This window comes from Microtus oregoni, unplaced genomic scaffold, assembly GCF_018167655.1.
Source record: "Microtus oregoni isolate MIOR12 unplaced genomic scaffold, Mior012 000084F_ref0000050, whole genome shotgun sequence".
Taxonomy (NCBI): Eukaryota; Metazoa; Chordata; class Mammalia; order Rodentia; family Cricetidae; genus Microtus; species Microtus oregoni.
Window position 1 is genome coordinate 5,382,677 of NW_024544550.1, and position 15,514 is coordinate 5,398,190.

The window sequence follows — 15,514 nt, forward strand, 5'->3', positions numbered from 1 at the left end:
AAGTGACTGAGAATGACCTTGAGTTCCTGACGCTCTTGCTTCAACCTCCTGAGGGCCAGAAGTGCAGGTGCGTGCCAGCATACTTAGCTACTTTCGTCATTTTTTTCAAATTTATTTACTTTTAGTGCATTAGTGTTTTATCTGCATGTATGTCTGTAACTGAATACCAGATCCCCTAGAATTGGAGTTACAGACAGTGGTGAGCTGCCATGTGGGTGCTGGGAATTGAATCTGGGTCCTTTGGAAGAACAGACAGTGCTCTTAATCACTGGGCCATCTATCTAGCCCCTACTTTTGTCATTTTTAATTGGATTTTTTGTATTTAATTGAATTATAAGCATTATTCCCATACATATACATATATGTGTATAAAACTCAGTGTGTTTGTGTGTGTGTGTTATCAAACATAACTTTTCAATTTTCCCTTTTTATTGAAGTGCACTAGAAGTTCTAGGCAGGATAGTTGGGCTCCAATCTTTTTTTCTGAATAAAATTATTTCTACCACAAAATTTAACTTGTAGAACTCTAACTTACCAATTTTCCCGTTTGTCACCTGGCATCACAAATAAGAAATCACTGGCTGATTCAAAGCCAAGAAGTTTGAAAACATCACTTACGTTCACGGTTTTACAGTTTTAGTTCTTACTGGGAAGCATCTGATCCACTTCAGTGAGGTTCTGTGTGGTTTAAAGACTAGAACCCAATGTTAGTGGATAGCCCGGTGGGCTGACCCAGCACCATCGGCTGATGCTTTTTCTTTCCACTCACTCATGAAACTCAATCGACCATCAATGTGAAGTTTCCTCCCCCAATTCTGTACTCCACTGACCTCTTAAGCCTTTATCGATGGCAATATCTTCATTAGCACAGCTCAAAAAAAAAATACCTAAAGTCGAGTGGGGCAACTTCTCCAATTAAGTTCTTTTTCAAGATTGTTTTGCCTGACATGGGTCCCTTCCCTTCCATGTCAATGTTAAAATGTCCATGCATTTTGCCTGGTATGATGATGGCTCATACCTTACATCACCCAGGAGACTGAGGCAGAGGGACTATCACACATTCAAAGTCAGTCTATGCCACATAATCAATTACATGCCAGCTTGGAATGGTGTAAGATGCTAATGAATTCCAGTAACAAAGCTACTTGGCTCGAGACAGTGTTACATGCATAGATCAGGTGGAATATATTGCCATCATAACAAATTTTGTTGTGTTTTTTTTTTGATACAATATATTCTGATTACGGTTTCCCTTCTCCCAACTCCTCATAGATCCTCCCCACTTCCCCGCCACCCAAAATCCATACCCTTTCCTTCTCTCATTAGAAAATAAAGTCATCTAAAATTTAATAAGAAAATAAGCTACAACAAAAGCAAAGCAGAATGGGACAAAACAAAGAAACAACAAAAACAAAGAGCCAAAGAAAAAGCACAGGAAACACATACAGACAGTGAGACACACACACATTCACACACAGAGAAAGCCATCAAAACAAAATCGGAAAACATAATACATAAGCAAAAGATTTGTAAGGTGAGAAAAGAAATGCCCAGACAAAGTGCTGTGAGACAAAAAAAAAAAAAAAAACAAAAAACAAAAAACAAAAAAAAAAAAAAAAAACTCCCAAAATACCAGTAAGTTCATTTTGTGTTGCCCATCTACTGCTGGCCTTAAGTATGCTTTGTATATAGTCAGTGAGACTCCACTGGAGAGAATGAATTTTGACCTTGCTAACAGTTCTCAGTTAGAGAGAGCTTCTGGGTTAGGGATAGGGTCTTGGGTCTATCTCCCCTCTCAGCACCGGGATGCCCTCTGGCTTAGCCCTGTACGTACTGCCATAGTCTCTGAGTTCATAAATACATCAGTTCTGTTGTTTCTAGAAGGCCTTGTTTCCTTGGTGTCTTCCATCCCATAGTAAGCCTTTAACTCACAACCATTCGATCTTTTTCCCCTTCAGTAGATCTTTCATCTCTTTCAGTGATGGGAGGGGGCGGGGCTCGGCCTTGCTCATGCCAGGCAAGCCCTCTTACTACCATACTTTATCCCCAGCTCTCAATGATGTTTTGTAATTTTCAGTGAAAAGGTCATGGACTTCTTTTCAATGTATTTCTAATTAGGTCAGCAAGATGGCTCAGTAAATAAGGCACTACACATAGTAGAAGCAAAGAACTGACTCGTATATCTTGTCCTCTGATCTCTGTGTGCATGCGCACACATACAGACATAGATCAATGAATATCATAATTTTATGAATTTTCATTTGTAAAGATTTTATTCTTTTGGTGTTATTATGAATAATATTTTTCTTAATTCAACTTCGGAATGGTCAACATAGAAAAACGCGACTGATTTTTTCTATACTACCTTGCATCCTATAACCCTGCTACACTTAGCATCTTGAGTCATCCTCTTCAAATTCCCTAGGCATCAGTGTTTCTCAACCTGTGGGTCATCACCCCTATTTGGGGGGGGGGCTGCATATTAGCTATTTATACTACATTCATAACAGTAGCAAAATCACAGTTATAAAGTGGCCTCGAAGTAATTTTATGGTTGAGGGTCACCACAACATGGGGAGCTGTATTAAAGGATCGCAGCATTAGGAGAGTTGAACACCACTGCTATGCACAGTACCATGCCCTGTGATGACAGAGATAGCTTTATCATTTTCTCCCATCCAAATACGTTGTAATTACTTTTCCTGCCCCATCTTCCTGCCTAACTAAAACAATGATATGTCATAGCATACAGGCTGGAACTCTCAATTACTTCTTTCATGTTTTGGATCAAACACTTCCTCGACCTGACTGCTGTAGAACTATCAGTAGCTGTGATGTCAACACCCTGGAGATAGAGCTGTTCCCGGCAAACCAGCTGTGCGAGGTGCCATGGTAAGCAGCCCCGTGAATGAACCTTTCCTAATCATCCGCAAAGGTGACTAAATACAACATGGCTCTGGGGATGGGACTTTTTGAGGAGCCACAATCCTATCTTGCCTCCCCAGATGCTGCAAGGCTACCATCGCTATGAAGCTTTAGTTTTCGACACTACCCTAGAGGTAAGGAGGGGGTAATGGGAGGCTACAACACAGCTGTTAGAGGTCACCAGCAACCACATAGTATTTTTGCCTTTAATAGATAACTAGGGTTATTTTGATTTGACCTTGTTGTGCAGGGATGGTGTCCATTTGCTTTTAGGCAGAAGTGGCTTTGGGGGCTTCTTTAGTCTACAATCCATCCAGGGACATTTAAAAAAAAAATAAGCTGGGATCTTGCTATGTAGCCAGGGTTGGCCTCAAACTTAGAGTCCCCAAGTGCTGAGATCACAGGCATGGACCTTGATGCCTGGTCTCATCCAGATATAATGCTGAAGAAAGCTTGTCGCAGAGCAGCTAAGATTTGCCTATAATGGAACACACTCCTAAAGAGACAGAAATTGGAGGAAGTACTGAAATAAGGCTAGACAAACTATCGACACTGCTTGCCTCCAGGGAGAAAAATTGGGGAAGTATGACAGAGGTGGAGGAAAGAGAAGCAGGCCATGGAGGCACGTAACCGCAATCTCACCACTTTAGAGACTCAAGTAAGAGAAACAGAAGTCGGATGCCAAGGCCTACAGAGGCGGCAAGGCCATTAAAGTGCCAGTCACACAAGCCTGAGGGCCTGAGTTCAGATCCCCAGCCCTTACGTAAAAACTAGATGTGGCAGTGTGCACCCGTATCACCAGCACTGAAAGGACAAAAACAGAAGGATCCCTCAAAACTGGTGAGTGTCAGGTTCGATGAGAGGCCCTGTCTCAAAAGTAAGGAGGAGGGCAAGTAAGATGATGGTTCAGTGGACGAACGCGCTAGTCACCATCCGGACCTACACGGTGGGAGAGGAAAACAGACTCCTGCAATTGTCGTCTGATATCCACGCATGCTCTGTGACATGCTTACACCCACACAGTCATACATGCACACCCAATAAATTAAAATGTAGTAATTTTTAAAAATAAGGTAGCTATGCAAATAAACAACTACATAGCACACACATATGACTTGCACACAGAAAATAAAAAGAAACATTTTAGAAGTAGAAGGCCAGCCTAATCCACACAGTAAGACTTTCTCTCAAAACATCAAAAGGAAGAAAAAAAGATTAATGTCTTGTTAAGTACCAAGGCCATTATCACGGTGGTGAAACACAAGTCTGTTGGACTTAGGTACTCTTCCTCCTTGGTTTCTCCTTACCAATAGATAACACATTATCACCGTCAAATTCCCTTTCCTTACCCCACAAATCTCAACTTCAAAAGATACGACAGACTATGTATCTCACCCTGAACTTCCTCTTCGTACCCCTTCTCAAAACTGTCTTGACAGCCGGGCGATGGTGGCGCACGCCTTTAATCCCAGCACTCGGGAGGCAGAGGCAGGCGGATCTCTGTGAGTTCGAGGCCAGCCTGGTCTACAAGAACTAGTTCCAGGACAGGCTCCAAAGCCACAGAGAAACCCTGTCTCGAAAAAAAAAAAAAAACTGTCTTGACATAAGTAGATAGATAACTAGCTAATGTGTGCCCCAAGAGGACAGGGTCTCTCTAGCATCCTGACTCACGCCCTCTCTCTAATCTCCAGGGCAGCACTGACACGCAGTAGGTGATTAGAAAATCTATATGGAATTAAATTGAATTCCCTTTACACTGCCCAAGGTTCTAGGACGTGAAGGAAGCCCGGTAATGGCTCACAAGGATCCTCTGGCTGACTAGAAAAGAAAACTCAGGTAATCGCCTGGAAAACTGTGTATCTTTCCAGATCCTTGTGAGCTTTTAGGAAAATTCTCTGGTGCTTGATTAGAGAAACAGATGCCAGATTAAACAAATAGTTTGGGCTATGGCGGAGAGTCATTTTCCTTCACCATCCTTAAGCCTGATTGGAAAACTTCTCTTAATAGGCGAGTCAAGCTAAACCCATTAGCGCCGCAGCACTACTCCTCCACTCCGAATAAAATTATTGCTCACAAACTGCCACTTTTTCCCACCATACTTCCACTCCCCTCAGTCCAGCTACTCTGCAATGTAGGTCTTCGGAAGCCTTCTAACAGACACGGTAATGCAGCTGCACTGAATCCCACTGAGCGCTTTCACATCTACTAAAAAGCAGTCCTAGCCGGGTGGTGGTGGTGCACACCTTCAGTCACAGCACTCAGGAGGCAGAGGCAGGTGGATCTCTGTGAGTTCGAGGCCAGCCTGGTCTACAAGAGCTAGTTCTAGGTCAGGTTCCAAAGCTACAGAGAAACCCTGTCTCGAAAAACCTAAAAAAAAAAGTCCTAAATCATACACCAGTAAATTGATCAATTTATTCTGGGGGGCCTAAAACAACTCGGTATGCTCAGTGGCTCAAGGGTGTTACATAAGTATCACTAAGATAATGACAGGTGAACTTGTGAGTAAAAGCATACATTTCATCACACTCCCATGTATCATGGCTCTAAACCTACCTCTAAAGAGACTCCCAGCTATTCTGGGCAGAAGTGAAAAGCATCAGATTGACATCTCCCTCCAAAAACACTCAACAAGTTCACACTCCCATAAGCCAGTGTAATTCAAGCTGTCTATCCATGACGGATGTTTGGTTTTTCTTGTGGCCTATTCTCCTAGAGTCAAGATGCACTTGCTTGATTTTGGCAGAACCATCTCAGGGAGTTTAACTTTCTGAGTAAAGCAACAGTAACCAGAAAACAGAAGGCTAAATCCAAAAGGAACCCTTGTGATCACTGAGCAGACCTCTAATTCTACAAGTGAGAAAACCTATACTCAAAAGTCAAGGTTTACTCAAGACCACACAGACTGTTAATAGCAGGCTCGGAAGCGGCCTATCCTTCCAGGAAAGCAACCCATACATAGGCACCCAAGTTGCCGAATTCTGAACTGAAAAGGTACCAAAGGTGACTTTACTGTAAATATGTAAAACTCTTCAAATGTATATGTAATTAACTTTTTTTCTTTCCTTTTTTTGTTGTTGTTTGGTTTCTCAAGACAGGGTTTCTCTGTGTAGCCCTGGCTGTCCTGGAACTCACTCTTATACACCAGGCTGGCCTCCAACTCACAGAAATCCGCCTGCCTCTGCCTCCTGAGTGCTGGGATTAAAGGCATGGGCCACTAGTTAACTTTCAAAACAAAGGTGTAGACTATAAGAAAGTGGTTTTCTTTTGAAATATTAAGACCAAGGTATCAAAATTACACACATTATACTATAACCATTTTATCAACTTCATGTACATATCTGGTACAGAAAGTGTCTGTGGTTGTCAGATTTATTTTTAACTTGACAGAATCTAGAATCTGCAGGAGATGGCCTCCAGCAAGCCTCTGCTGGGTTATCTTGATTTATCTTGATTAGGTGATTCTGGAAGAGTCCCCTTAACTGTAGGCAGGAGCATCCATGGGCGGGGGATCCAGGACTGTAGGGATGGAGAGGAAGGACTGGGCAGCAGCACACATTCATAATTCATGAAAACTGATGTAAACATGAATTCCGTAGCTTGGAAAATCATTCCTTTTTTAAATTGTTGAACTACAATACACAATGGAAGTTTGGAAGTGAAAGCTACACAGCTATGTAGAAGTCCTACTCCTTCCCCATTTTTATTTCACAGACCACATCATGTCCATCTAGGATCCTTTGCCATTATACTATACTCCTCCCTTTGCTAAATAGAAAACAGTTTCTAGTCTTTGAGAACCTTTCTCCCTGAAGACTGGCACACTTCCTTTCCCAAGCATACAAGAGGTCAAGACTTGTTGGCTAATAAATCTAAATGATTTAGCTCAGGGACTACAATTCATTCAATCTAGCCTACAGACAACGTTGGATTGTGCTGGAAACACAGCTCAGTGGCAGAGCATCTCTCTAGCATGTGTGAGGCCCTAGGTTCAATTTCTAGCACTGTAAAAAAGAAAAAACAAGTTTTCTTCAGCTAAAACACTAAAGAGAGACTATGTGAGTGTTATGGTACATAGCTGTAACTCCAGAACTTAGGAGGCTGAGCAAGAAGATTGCTACAACTTCGAGGCTAGCCTGGGTTATATAGCAAGACTCTGTCACACCAAAAAAAAAAAAAAAAAAACACCAGCAAATGAGCATTTAAAAATCATTAACTAAGACTGGAGGGTGATGAGACTTGGATTTTCCCCACAGATCCTCCAGACCCACTAACCTCCCCGTTTCCAGCGACTTCATCCTTCTCTCTTCTCCTGTGAGCCGGGGTCCTTGAATCCACAGTAGACACAATTTATAGCATACCAAAATCAATTCATTTACTAGAAAATGTGAGATATGGCATTCCAGTCTACCAATAATTATATTAGCTGGATTGCCAGGAAAAGTCCACTTAACCTAAATAGCTTTACCAAAGGTCTGCAAACTGCAGCTGGTAAAACAAACCCAGTTTACTATTTTTATATGTTACCCTCCCCCCGGAAGCACTAAAAATGGCTTTCACATTTTAGGGAAGTTTTCTTTTGATTTTTTTTTTTTTTTTTTTTTTTTTTTTTTTTGGCACAGGATCTCTCTGTTACATCCCAGGATGTCCTACAATCCATTCCGTCCCAGGTTTGCTTTGAACTCTCAGCTTTCCTGCCTGCATCTCCTGACTGCCAGGTACACATACCACCACTAGTGATAGTTGTAAAGCTTGACAAAATTCCAAGGAATAAAATACCATGACATGAGAAAAGTGTCGGAAAAATCACATTTCCATTTAGTAAGCTTTCCTAGAGTGCTTCTTTCACTGAGGCTGCTTTCAGACAACAGCAGATTAGTCGTGTGTGAATGCACGGTCTTAAAGCATAAAATATATGTAATATGATATTTTACAGACAAGATGTATTGATCCTGAGCTATATTAAAAATATAATGATACAGGTCTATAATCCCAGCACTCAGGATGCTGAGGTGGGAGAATTTTGACCTTAACAAACACCTACCTGAGCTACATAGAGAGATCATCTCAAATATTATACTCTAAAGTTGGGTGTGGTTGCTCATTCCTGTATACGCAGCATTCAGGAAACTGTAGCAGGAAAATTGTAAAGTTTGAAGTCAGCCTGGGCTACTTAGCATGCTCTAAGAAAGCCTGGGCTACAGAACAAGATCCTGTCTTAAAAAAATGTTAAATGCCACAAATACAGTCGAGTTTGGTGGCACACCCTTTTAATTACACCCCTGAAGACAGTGACAAAGAAAGATAATGAAGTCAAGGCCAGCCCAGGATACACAGTGAATTCAAAGTAAGCCTGAGCTACATGAGACCCTGTCTCAAAAAACAGTCAGAAACATTTGTATAGAGTGCTAACTTGTTATTCTTGATAAGCTCTCAGTGACTCTTACTAAAATACAGCAAAAACTACACTCCCACCTAGCCATTTTTTTTGGCGTAGCCTGCCCATAAAGTATAACATCTAAAAAAAATTTAATTAAGAATCACTGGTAGGCGGGAACAGTTTAATAAATCACAGTGCTGTTAATTCTGGCAAGCTCCAATTCTATTTCCTCCTTTGTTTCCTCTGTCTTCCACCAAGAAATGAGCTCTCTCCCTCTCTCTAATGTCACATACAATCATGTCCACCATCCAACTCTAACGTTCTCAACTTTAATACCTTATACAGCAGTGATTTCTCCTCTACACATCTCCCCTACTAGGCTCGGAACTTCTCGGGGTCAATATCCACCTGTGACTCACACTCTGTGTGTCTAACAGTCATCTGAACAAAGATTAGAACATAGTATGCACCCAGGAATTTACTGAATGAATGGTATTTAGTCCATGAACTATATATAGGCTACATGAAGTGTCTCAGGTTTCTGGGGCCATATAAGCAATGGGCCATATGATTTATACTGAACAATGCCTAGCCTCAGTGTTCAGCAAATATTCACTAACATCAAAAGGCCTTAAACTGTCACCATCAAAAAGGAGAGGCGCAGGGATATAGATTAGTAGGAGAGGGCGTGTCCAGCATGCATAAGGCCCTATGATCTATCCTCAGCACATGTGCACACACATAAGCATGCACAGAGGGAGGGAGCGAGGGAGGAAGGGAGGAAGGGAGGGAGGGAGAGAGGAAGCGAGCAAGGGAGGGGGAGAGGAAGAGAGCAAGGGAGGGGGAGAGGGAGAGAGAGTCAGCAAAGGACCACAGAAAAGCAGCCACAGTCTTTATATTTCAGAGGGATGGTGGTTTATTTTCTATTAGCTTAAGTTATAATCGTCATATGCTCCAAAAATTATAAATAAATCACATTTGTGGGGGATCAGGCATCCATCAGAGAAGGCAGCTATTGGAACATCAATTACCTCTGAGCAGCGAATTAAATAAACTTAAGTATTTGTGCCAGCTTGCTTTCTGTTGCTGGGATAAAAAACACTGGCCAGAGCAACTTGGGGAGGAAGCAATCTATTTCTGCTTATAATTCCCAGGTCACAGTCCATCTCTGACGGCAGGAACCTGGAGGCAGGAAGCGAAGCAGAGGATAATGGAGATGATACTGCTTTCTGGCTTGCCTGTTTACATCACCCAGTCAGTACCAACTGCCCAGAGGTGGCACTGCCCACAGTGGGCTGGGACCTCCTTTTTAACAATCAAGAAAATCCCCCGACTGACTTGCTTTTGGACAATCTGGTGGAGACAATCCCTCAAGTGAATTCCCCTCTTCCCAGACAACTCAGGCTGTGTCAAGTTGACAAAAACAAAAGAAAACAAAGAAAAAAACTAATCAGCACACAATTCAAACAGGACCACATTTAACACACTAATAGTCACACATACATGTGGCTTAAAGTTTAGCCAGAGCTCTATGCAAAAATTACACAGTGAGATAAAGTACTGACATCAGGTTTCCCCTGGGTTAACAACTAGAAGGAAAATTACAATTGAGTTTTGCAGCTCAGTGTGTCATGTCTCAAGGTTTGCAAGAAAGCTAGCCATTTGACTTAATATCCAAATTAGTTAAGTGTCAATCATTGTCCTGCCTTTTATTGCCTGGTTCCAGATGCTAAGATGGATCCATGCACACGAATACAAAACTAATCACTGAGCTGTGCCCAGATGAGTGAATTTTTCCATCAAGATAACAAGGAAAAAGTCTGTTTCCAACTACTTCTATTCATGTATTTTCTTTCTGAACTTTACTGAAAATTACACCACTCATCAACAGATGTATTAATAACCAAAAGATAGACTATCAACAATGTGCCTGTTTTAGTCATTCCATTTTACAAAACCTTTTAGAATTAATTCCCTTGAGCCAGGCGGTGGTGGTGCATGCCTTTAAGCTCAGCACTTGGAAGGCAGAGGCAAGCGGATCTCTGTGAGTTCGAGACCAGCCTGGTCTACAAACTGAGTTCTAGAACAGGCCCCAAAGCTACAGGGAAACCCTCTCTCAAAAAAAAAAAAAAGAATTAATTTCCTTGAGACTCACAACTACCCCGTGAGGTGGATATAATTACCACCATTATTATAGCATTTTTTTAAAAAAAATTCAATACTATGGAAGGAATACAGGGTCTTGCACTTGACAGGTAAACATTCTAATACTGAGCTTCATGCCCAGCCCACCATCAATTTCATATTGTACAAATTTCCTGTTGTATATTACCATAAAGTTAACCAGTGTTTACTTAATTTGGGATAGTTTCACATTTTTCTCTCCTAACAGATTTTTTTTCTTGATTTTTGAATTACATTTCACAATTGAAATGGTTTGTGCCAGATCCCAAAATGGGGAAGCCACAACTGTATCCGAGGTCTTCAAAATCTAATCCCAGTGGGATATTTTCCTCTTTCCTTCACTTAGGAGGAGCACACCTGTTTTGCATCCATCCTACGTACCAGGAAAAAGTGGCTGAGCAGTCACAGCCTGAAAAAGCAGAGTGTGGGGAACAAGGACTTCTATGATAAAGATGGTAGGAAACAATTCCATCTTTGCCTTTAGCTACTCAAGTATTTAAAAACTGTGAAGCTCAAAGAAAAGTAGTAAGGCACGAGTTAGTATCTGGGCTTTAATATCTCCCCATCCCATTTTGACTCTGAAATAGAAAAGCAGCACAAATAATAAAGAATCCCTATCCTAGAATAGCAAAGATTTGAGCCTGCATAGTTGCTATATCTTCCCACTCTTAGTCTCAGAAATAATAGAAAGGAAAAAACCCACTATTGCCTTTTAAGTTGCAAAACATTTGCATGCTTATAAACCAGCACTTGGGAAGCTAAGGCAGAAAGATGAGCAGTTAAAGGCAAGCCCAATCTACATTTTGAGACCCTATCCCCCCCAAACCAAGACCTACATATGTAGCTAGTATATGCAAAGATCTGAATGCATTCCCCAGACAAACATTTTGCCTTTCCCCGAAATGTTTTACTGAACTGATATTTTTTCTTACACAGCTTAATCACTTGGATATGACTTAGCTTTTCATTTTTAGCACAATTTCAGCTTGCCATACATGTCATCAAAAACTACCTCCTGCCTAGCACTTTTATATTGGGCTTTCTTTGATGGTGACTACTACGCCAGGCAGTCCGCAATAAGAAGAAATCTGCAATCCAAACAGTCCCCTTTTCCTTTCACAGAGTCCTCCAGTTTCTATTTCTGTGGCACAACCTCCATACCCTCAACCTCTCAGTGAACTCTATTAAGAGGAGACACACCCAAAAAGCCTGGCCTACAAGTCTGCAAGGCTCAGCATTTCAAATATTCCATCTTTAAGGTGCTAACACAAGTTTGCTATTGGCCAGGTGACGCAACAACAAAACATTAAGTGATCAAACCCAATTAAGGAACTCGAAGGAACAGTTTACAGATTCTGACCAAGAGTGGCCAGACCACCACGAACCAGAACTGCTACAGAGAAATGCTGGCTTGCAACAGTTCTTGTGGCACCAAAGCTTCTAAGAGCCTCTCCATTGCTGCTTGGCTGTAACAGCTTGATACCAGGGTCCGCACAACCTTGACATGGGATGGGGTCGGGGTAAATCCACTCAAAACAAAGTTAAAGGCATAGAGGGACTCCTACAAAACGACTATACCTTTCACAGTTATCTTTCAGCCAAGGAGAGAAAAAAATACTTAATCATCACTTCTTAATCATTACCCTCCATTCTTCTAGGTATATAATTTGACACAGAGGGTTGGCTTCCTTCGACTTTCTTTGGGGATGTTTATTATTCTTCCTTTTTCTCGGAGCCTCCTGACAACCAGCAGAAATAAAAGCCTACACACAGAGGAGGAAAAAACAGTCCCACAGCTGAGGAAACTGTGACCACTGAAAAAGCAAAGCTAGGTAAGGTCCTTTCAATGTAGCAGCCCTACCCCCTACCCCTGCAGTTTACACCCAGGGGATCTGGGCCCCTTGGACCACGAACTTGACAGGGCTTTGTTCAACACTGAAGCAGAATTCAGTAGTATGTGAAGGCAACCAAGAATCCTGAACTTGGACTGACAATGACCTTAACAGTATATAAAAGAAGAAAATCTCGGGGGAGGGCAAAGGTGCTCTCCTTAGAAAATGATTTGGGAAGGGTAATTTCTTTAAAGCCCTACAATTTTCGGTAATAACTAGAGGCTAGAACAAAAGTCGTTATAACGGAGCTCTTAGCCTTAATTCCCAATTACTTAGGGAGTGCTGGGGTAGTTCCTTGGTCAGCATGGAAGTCACCTTGTACCAGACAGGGGTGCTGGGCATGTCTGACAGGCTGGCAGACTCTCATTTTCAATAAGGAGCTGGTAAGTAAGAGTAACTGCAAAATAAGAGGGTCCTTGTCCGGGCTGCATATTAAGTCTTAGAAGGTCGGGGCTACTAAAGGGAAAGGCCCAAAGTTCTGCTTGTCTTCACCACTTTCCACTTCTACTGACCCCACACCCAAAGGTTTGGAAACCCATCAGATTCAGAGACCTGGTTTGAGAGTCACTGCAGATCCTCCCATCCCCCTGTGGTATGGAAAGGTTTAAAGGCCAGAACCACCTACTCAGAGAAAAGGCTCGTGGAAGCCTTCCACTTACTTCTCATAGCGCTGATAAGCGCGCTGCCGTCCTTGATCACGTCTTTGATGAATTTATTGGTCCTCTCCAGCTCCTGTTCATAACACTTGAGCCTCTCGCGGAAATCGGGGCTGTCGAGGTAGCAGTCGCTGAACTCCAGCGGGGGATGCCCCATGGTTACGGTAGCGGAGGGACTAGGGGTTAGAGACAAAGAGCGAAAGCATCAGTGGCACAATCAGCAGAATAGACCTAGTGGCTTACTTTCAGGCTCCACTTTTAGACGACTCAGCCCCACTCCCTTTGGAAGACAGGTACCTGTTCCAATGTAACTCTTGGGAGCGCCCGCTGGTGTGTAGCAGGAGCGTGTAGTCCGGTGGCGGCTGCGGGTGACCAGGAATGCTTACCAACGCCTTCTGACGCCGGCAGGGTGCAGCCTAGCGAGCAGCACGCCCCCTGGTCATCACCTCCCCGAAGCAAAGCGCTGAGTCCTGGGCAGCCCAGGGTGGAGGCGGGGAGAGCGCGAATGCAGGGGGCCGCCTCTCTGCGCTCCCAAGCCAACCAGCCGAGGCTTCCTTCCCTGGCTCCCTGAGCGGCAGACCGCGCCTCCCCTCCCCCTTCTTAAAGCCAATGCCACTGCTTCACGCTGGCCGAGCCCCAAGCCCGAGACCGACCGGCAGCACAGGCTCCCTTCAGCTGTCTTCTTCAGGGTCTTTGGGGCTCGTCGCCCACAACTCGGCAACTGCAGAGACCGCCTACTCGTTCCTGGGAGCCGGCAGGCTGCCGGATTTGGCGCTTAAAGGGTTAAACCCGGAGGCCAAGGAGACGTAGCTTTCCTCCAACAACAGGGCAGTAACAGCGGGAAGAGGAGGGCGACAGCGCTACGCACAATAGCTGTGGTAGCCTGGCGCTTCCCTACGGAAACTGGGGAGCAGTCAGCGCCCTAGGACTCCAGCTGGAAAGCGTGGCGGCCTGGGAGATGTAGTCTTTCCGTTTGCACGTCCCATGACTCCACCCTGCGGTCTCCCACCAACCCTCCAGGGTGGCCGCTCTCCCAGATCTGCTTCCCTAAGCCGGCTCCAGGCACAGAGATCCTAGAGGGGCAGGTGTACCGCCCCGGTCCCTGAGGGTGCATGCAAAGTTTCCCTAACTGCCACAAAAACTCAAAAGGATGATAGGAGGCAGTCTCTCTGCAGTATTTGGCTGGACTGTCCTGTCTTTTCGGTCCTCTTTCAACCTTCCTCTGATACACCAACTTTTTTCCTACTTTTCCTGTGTCTCATAGATCATACAGTACAGACACTAATTCTCATTGGTGCCTACTGTAGGATCTGTGTTAGGCCCAGAACCCCTTGCTGAGGAGACAGAGGCCAACAAGTTTGGACTAAAGGGTATACTGTGTGACTCACTGAGCCACACTACAGGCTCCAAGCTGAGATTTTGTTTGTTTGTTTGTTTGTTTGTTTTTGGTGGTGGTGGTGGTGGTGGTGGTGGTGGTGGTGGTGGTGGTGGTGGTGGTGGTGGTGGTGGTGGTGGTGGTGGTTTGGTTTCTTGAGGTTTTTTGTTTTTGTTTGTTTAGTTTTTAAATTTGGGGAGGTTTGAAAAGGCAGAGGGCAGAAGCAAGGGGACAGGGAGTCGAGTGCGATCAGGATGCACGACGTGAAGTCCACCAAGAATCAAGAAAAAGTTAACAAAAGGAAAAAAAAAAACAAAGGCCATAGCTAGTTTTGAACTTTTTCCTGAATAGGGCCTCAGAGACTGTTTTCTATGACAAATCAATTCATAGGCTGATAATATCTGTTAATGGGGAACCTAAAAAGAGGTTACTATCAACTGTCTTGCAGTTTATCCAAAATGCCTTACATTTATTGTCTATTATAGGGAAAGCTGGACTCTTTTTAAAGACAACTCTCTAAGAATAGCTACAATTAGGAAAACTGAGCAATAGTATGCACTAGGACAAAAAAAGATCTATTTGATTTTGCAGCAGTGCTTACATTAAATTACATCAATAAAAGCCAGAATACAGAGTTAAAAAAATACAGTAATAACAGCAAAGCTACCTGTATTAATGTCTAGCTGCTTCTGTAACAAATTACCACCAACTCGGTGGCTTCAATGAACATAAATGTATTATTTTATAGTTATGGGAGTAAGAGTTGGAAATGAGCATCACTAAGCTAAAGTCCAAATGTCAGAATGGCTATGTTCTTCTGGACTCTAGGTCAGTATCCATTTATCTACCTTCTGCAGTTTCTTAAAATGGCCCTCAAACTGTCTGTCCTCAAAGCCAGCAATGGTTGCCAGAGTCTTTCTCGTCCTGTATTACTATGACCATGACTTTCTTGCCTTCTCTTTTCCTTTCCTTACACTAAGTTCATGGGATAAACCAGGATCATCATTTATCACATGATCCTTAGTTTAACCACATTTACACAGTCCTTTTTGTCATTTCAGATAACATATTCACAGGTTCTAAGGATTTCGAAATGGATATGCAG

The 15,514-nt window shown here is 43.1% G+C and overlaps 1 protein-coding gene across 1 annotated transcript in view; it reads right to left on the reverse strand.

Moving 5' to 3' along the window:
* LOC121441921 (oligophrenin-1) overlaps positions 1-13,911 on the reverse strand; it is a 358,753-nt gene extending 344,842 nt beyond the window's left edge. The window contains exons 1-2 of the mRNA XM_041643322.1: positions 13,332-13,911; positions 13,038-13,210 (exon numbers count right to left, since the gene is read on the reverse strand). Coding sequence (XP_041499256.1) covers positions 13,038-13,191 — 154 coding nt within the window. The 5' untranslated portion in view covers positions 13,192-13,210; positions 13,332-13,911. The remainder of the gene's footprint in view (positions 1-13,037; positions 13,211-13,331) is intronic.
* Between the last annotated feature and the right edge of the window lie 1,603 nt (positions 13,912-15,514).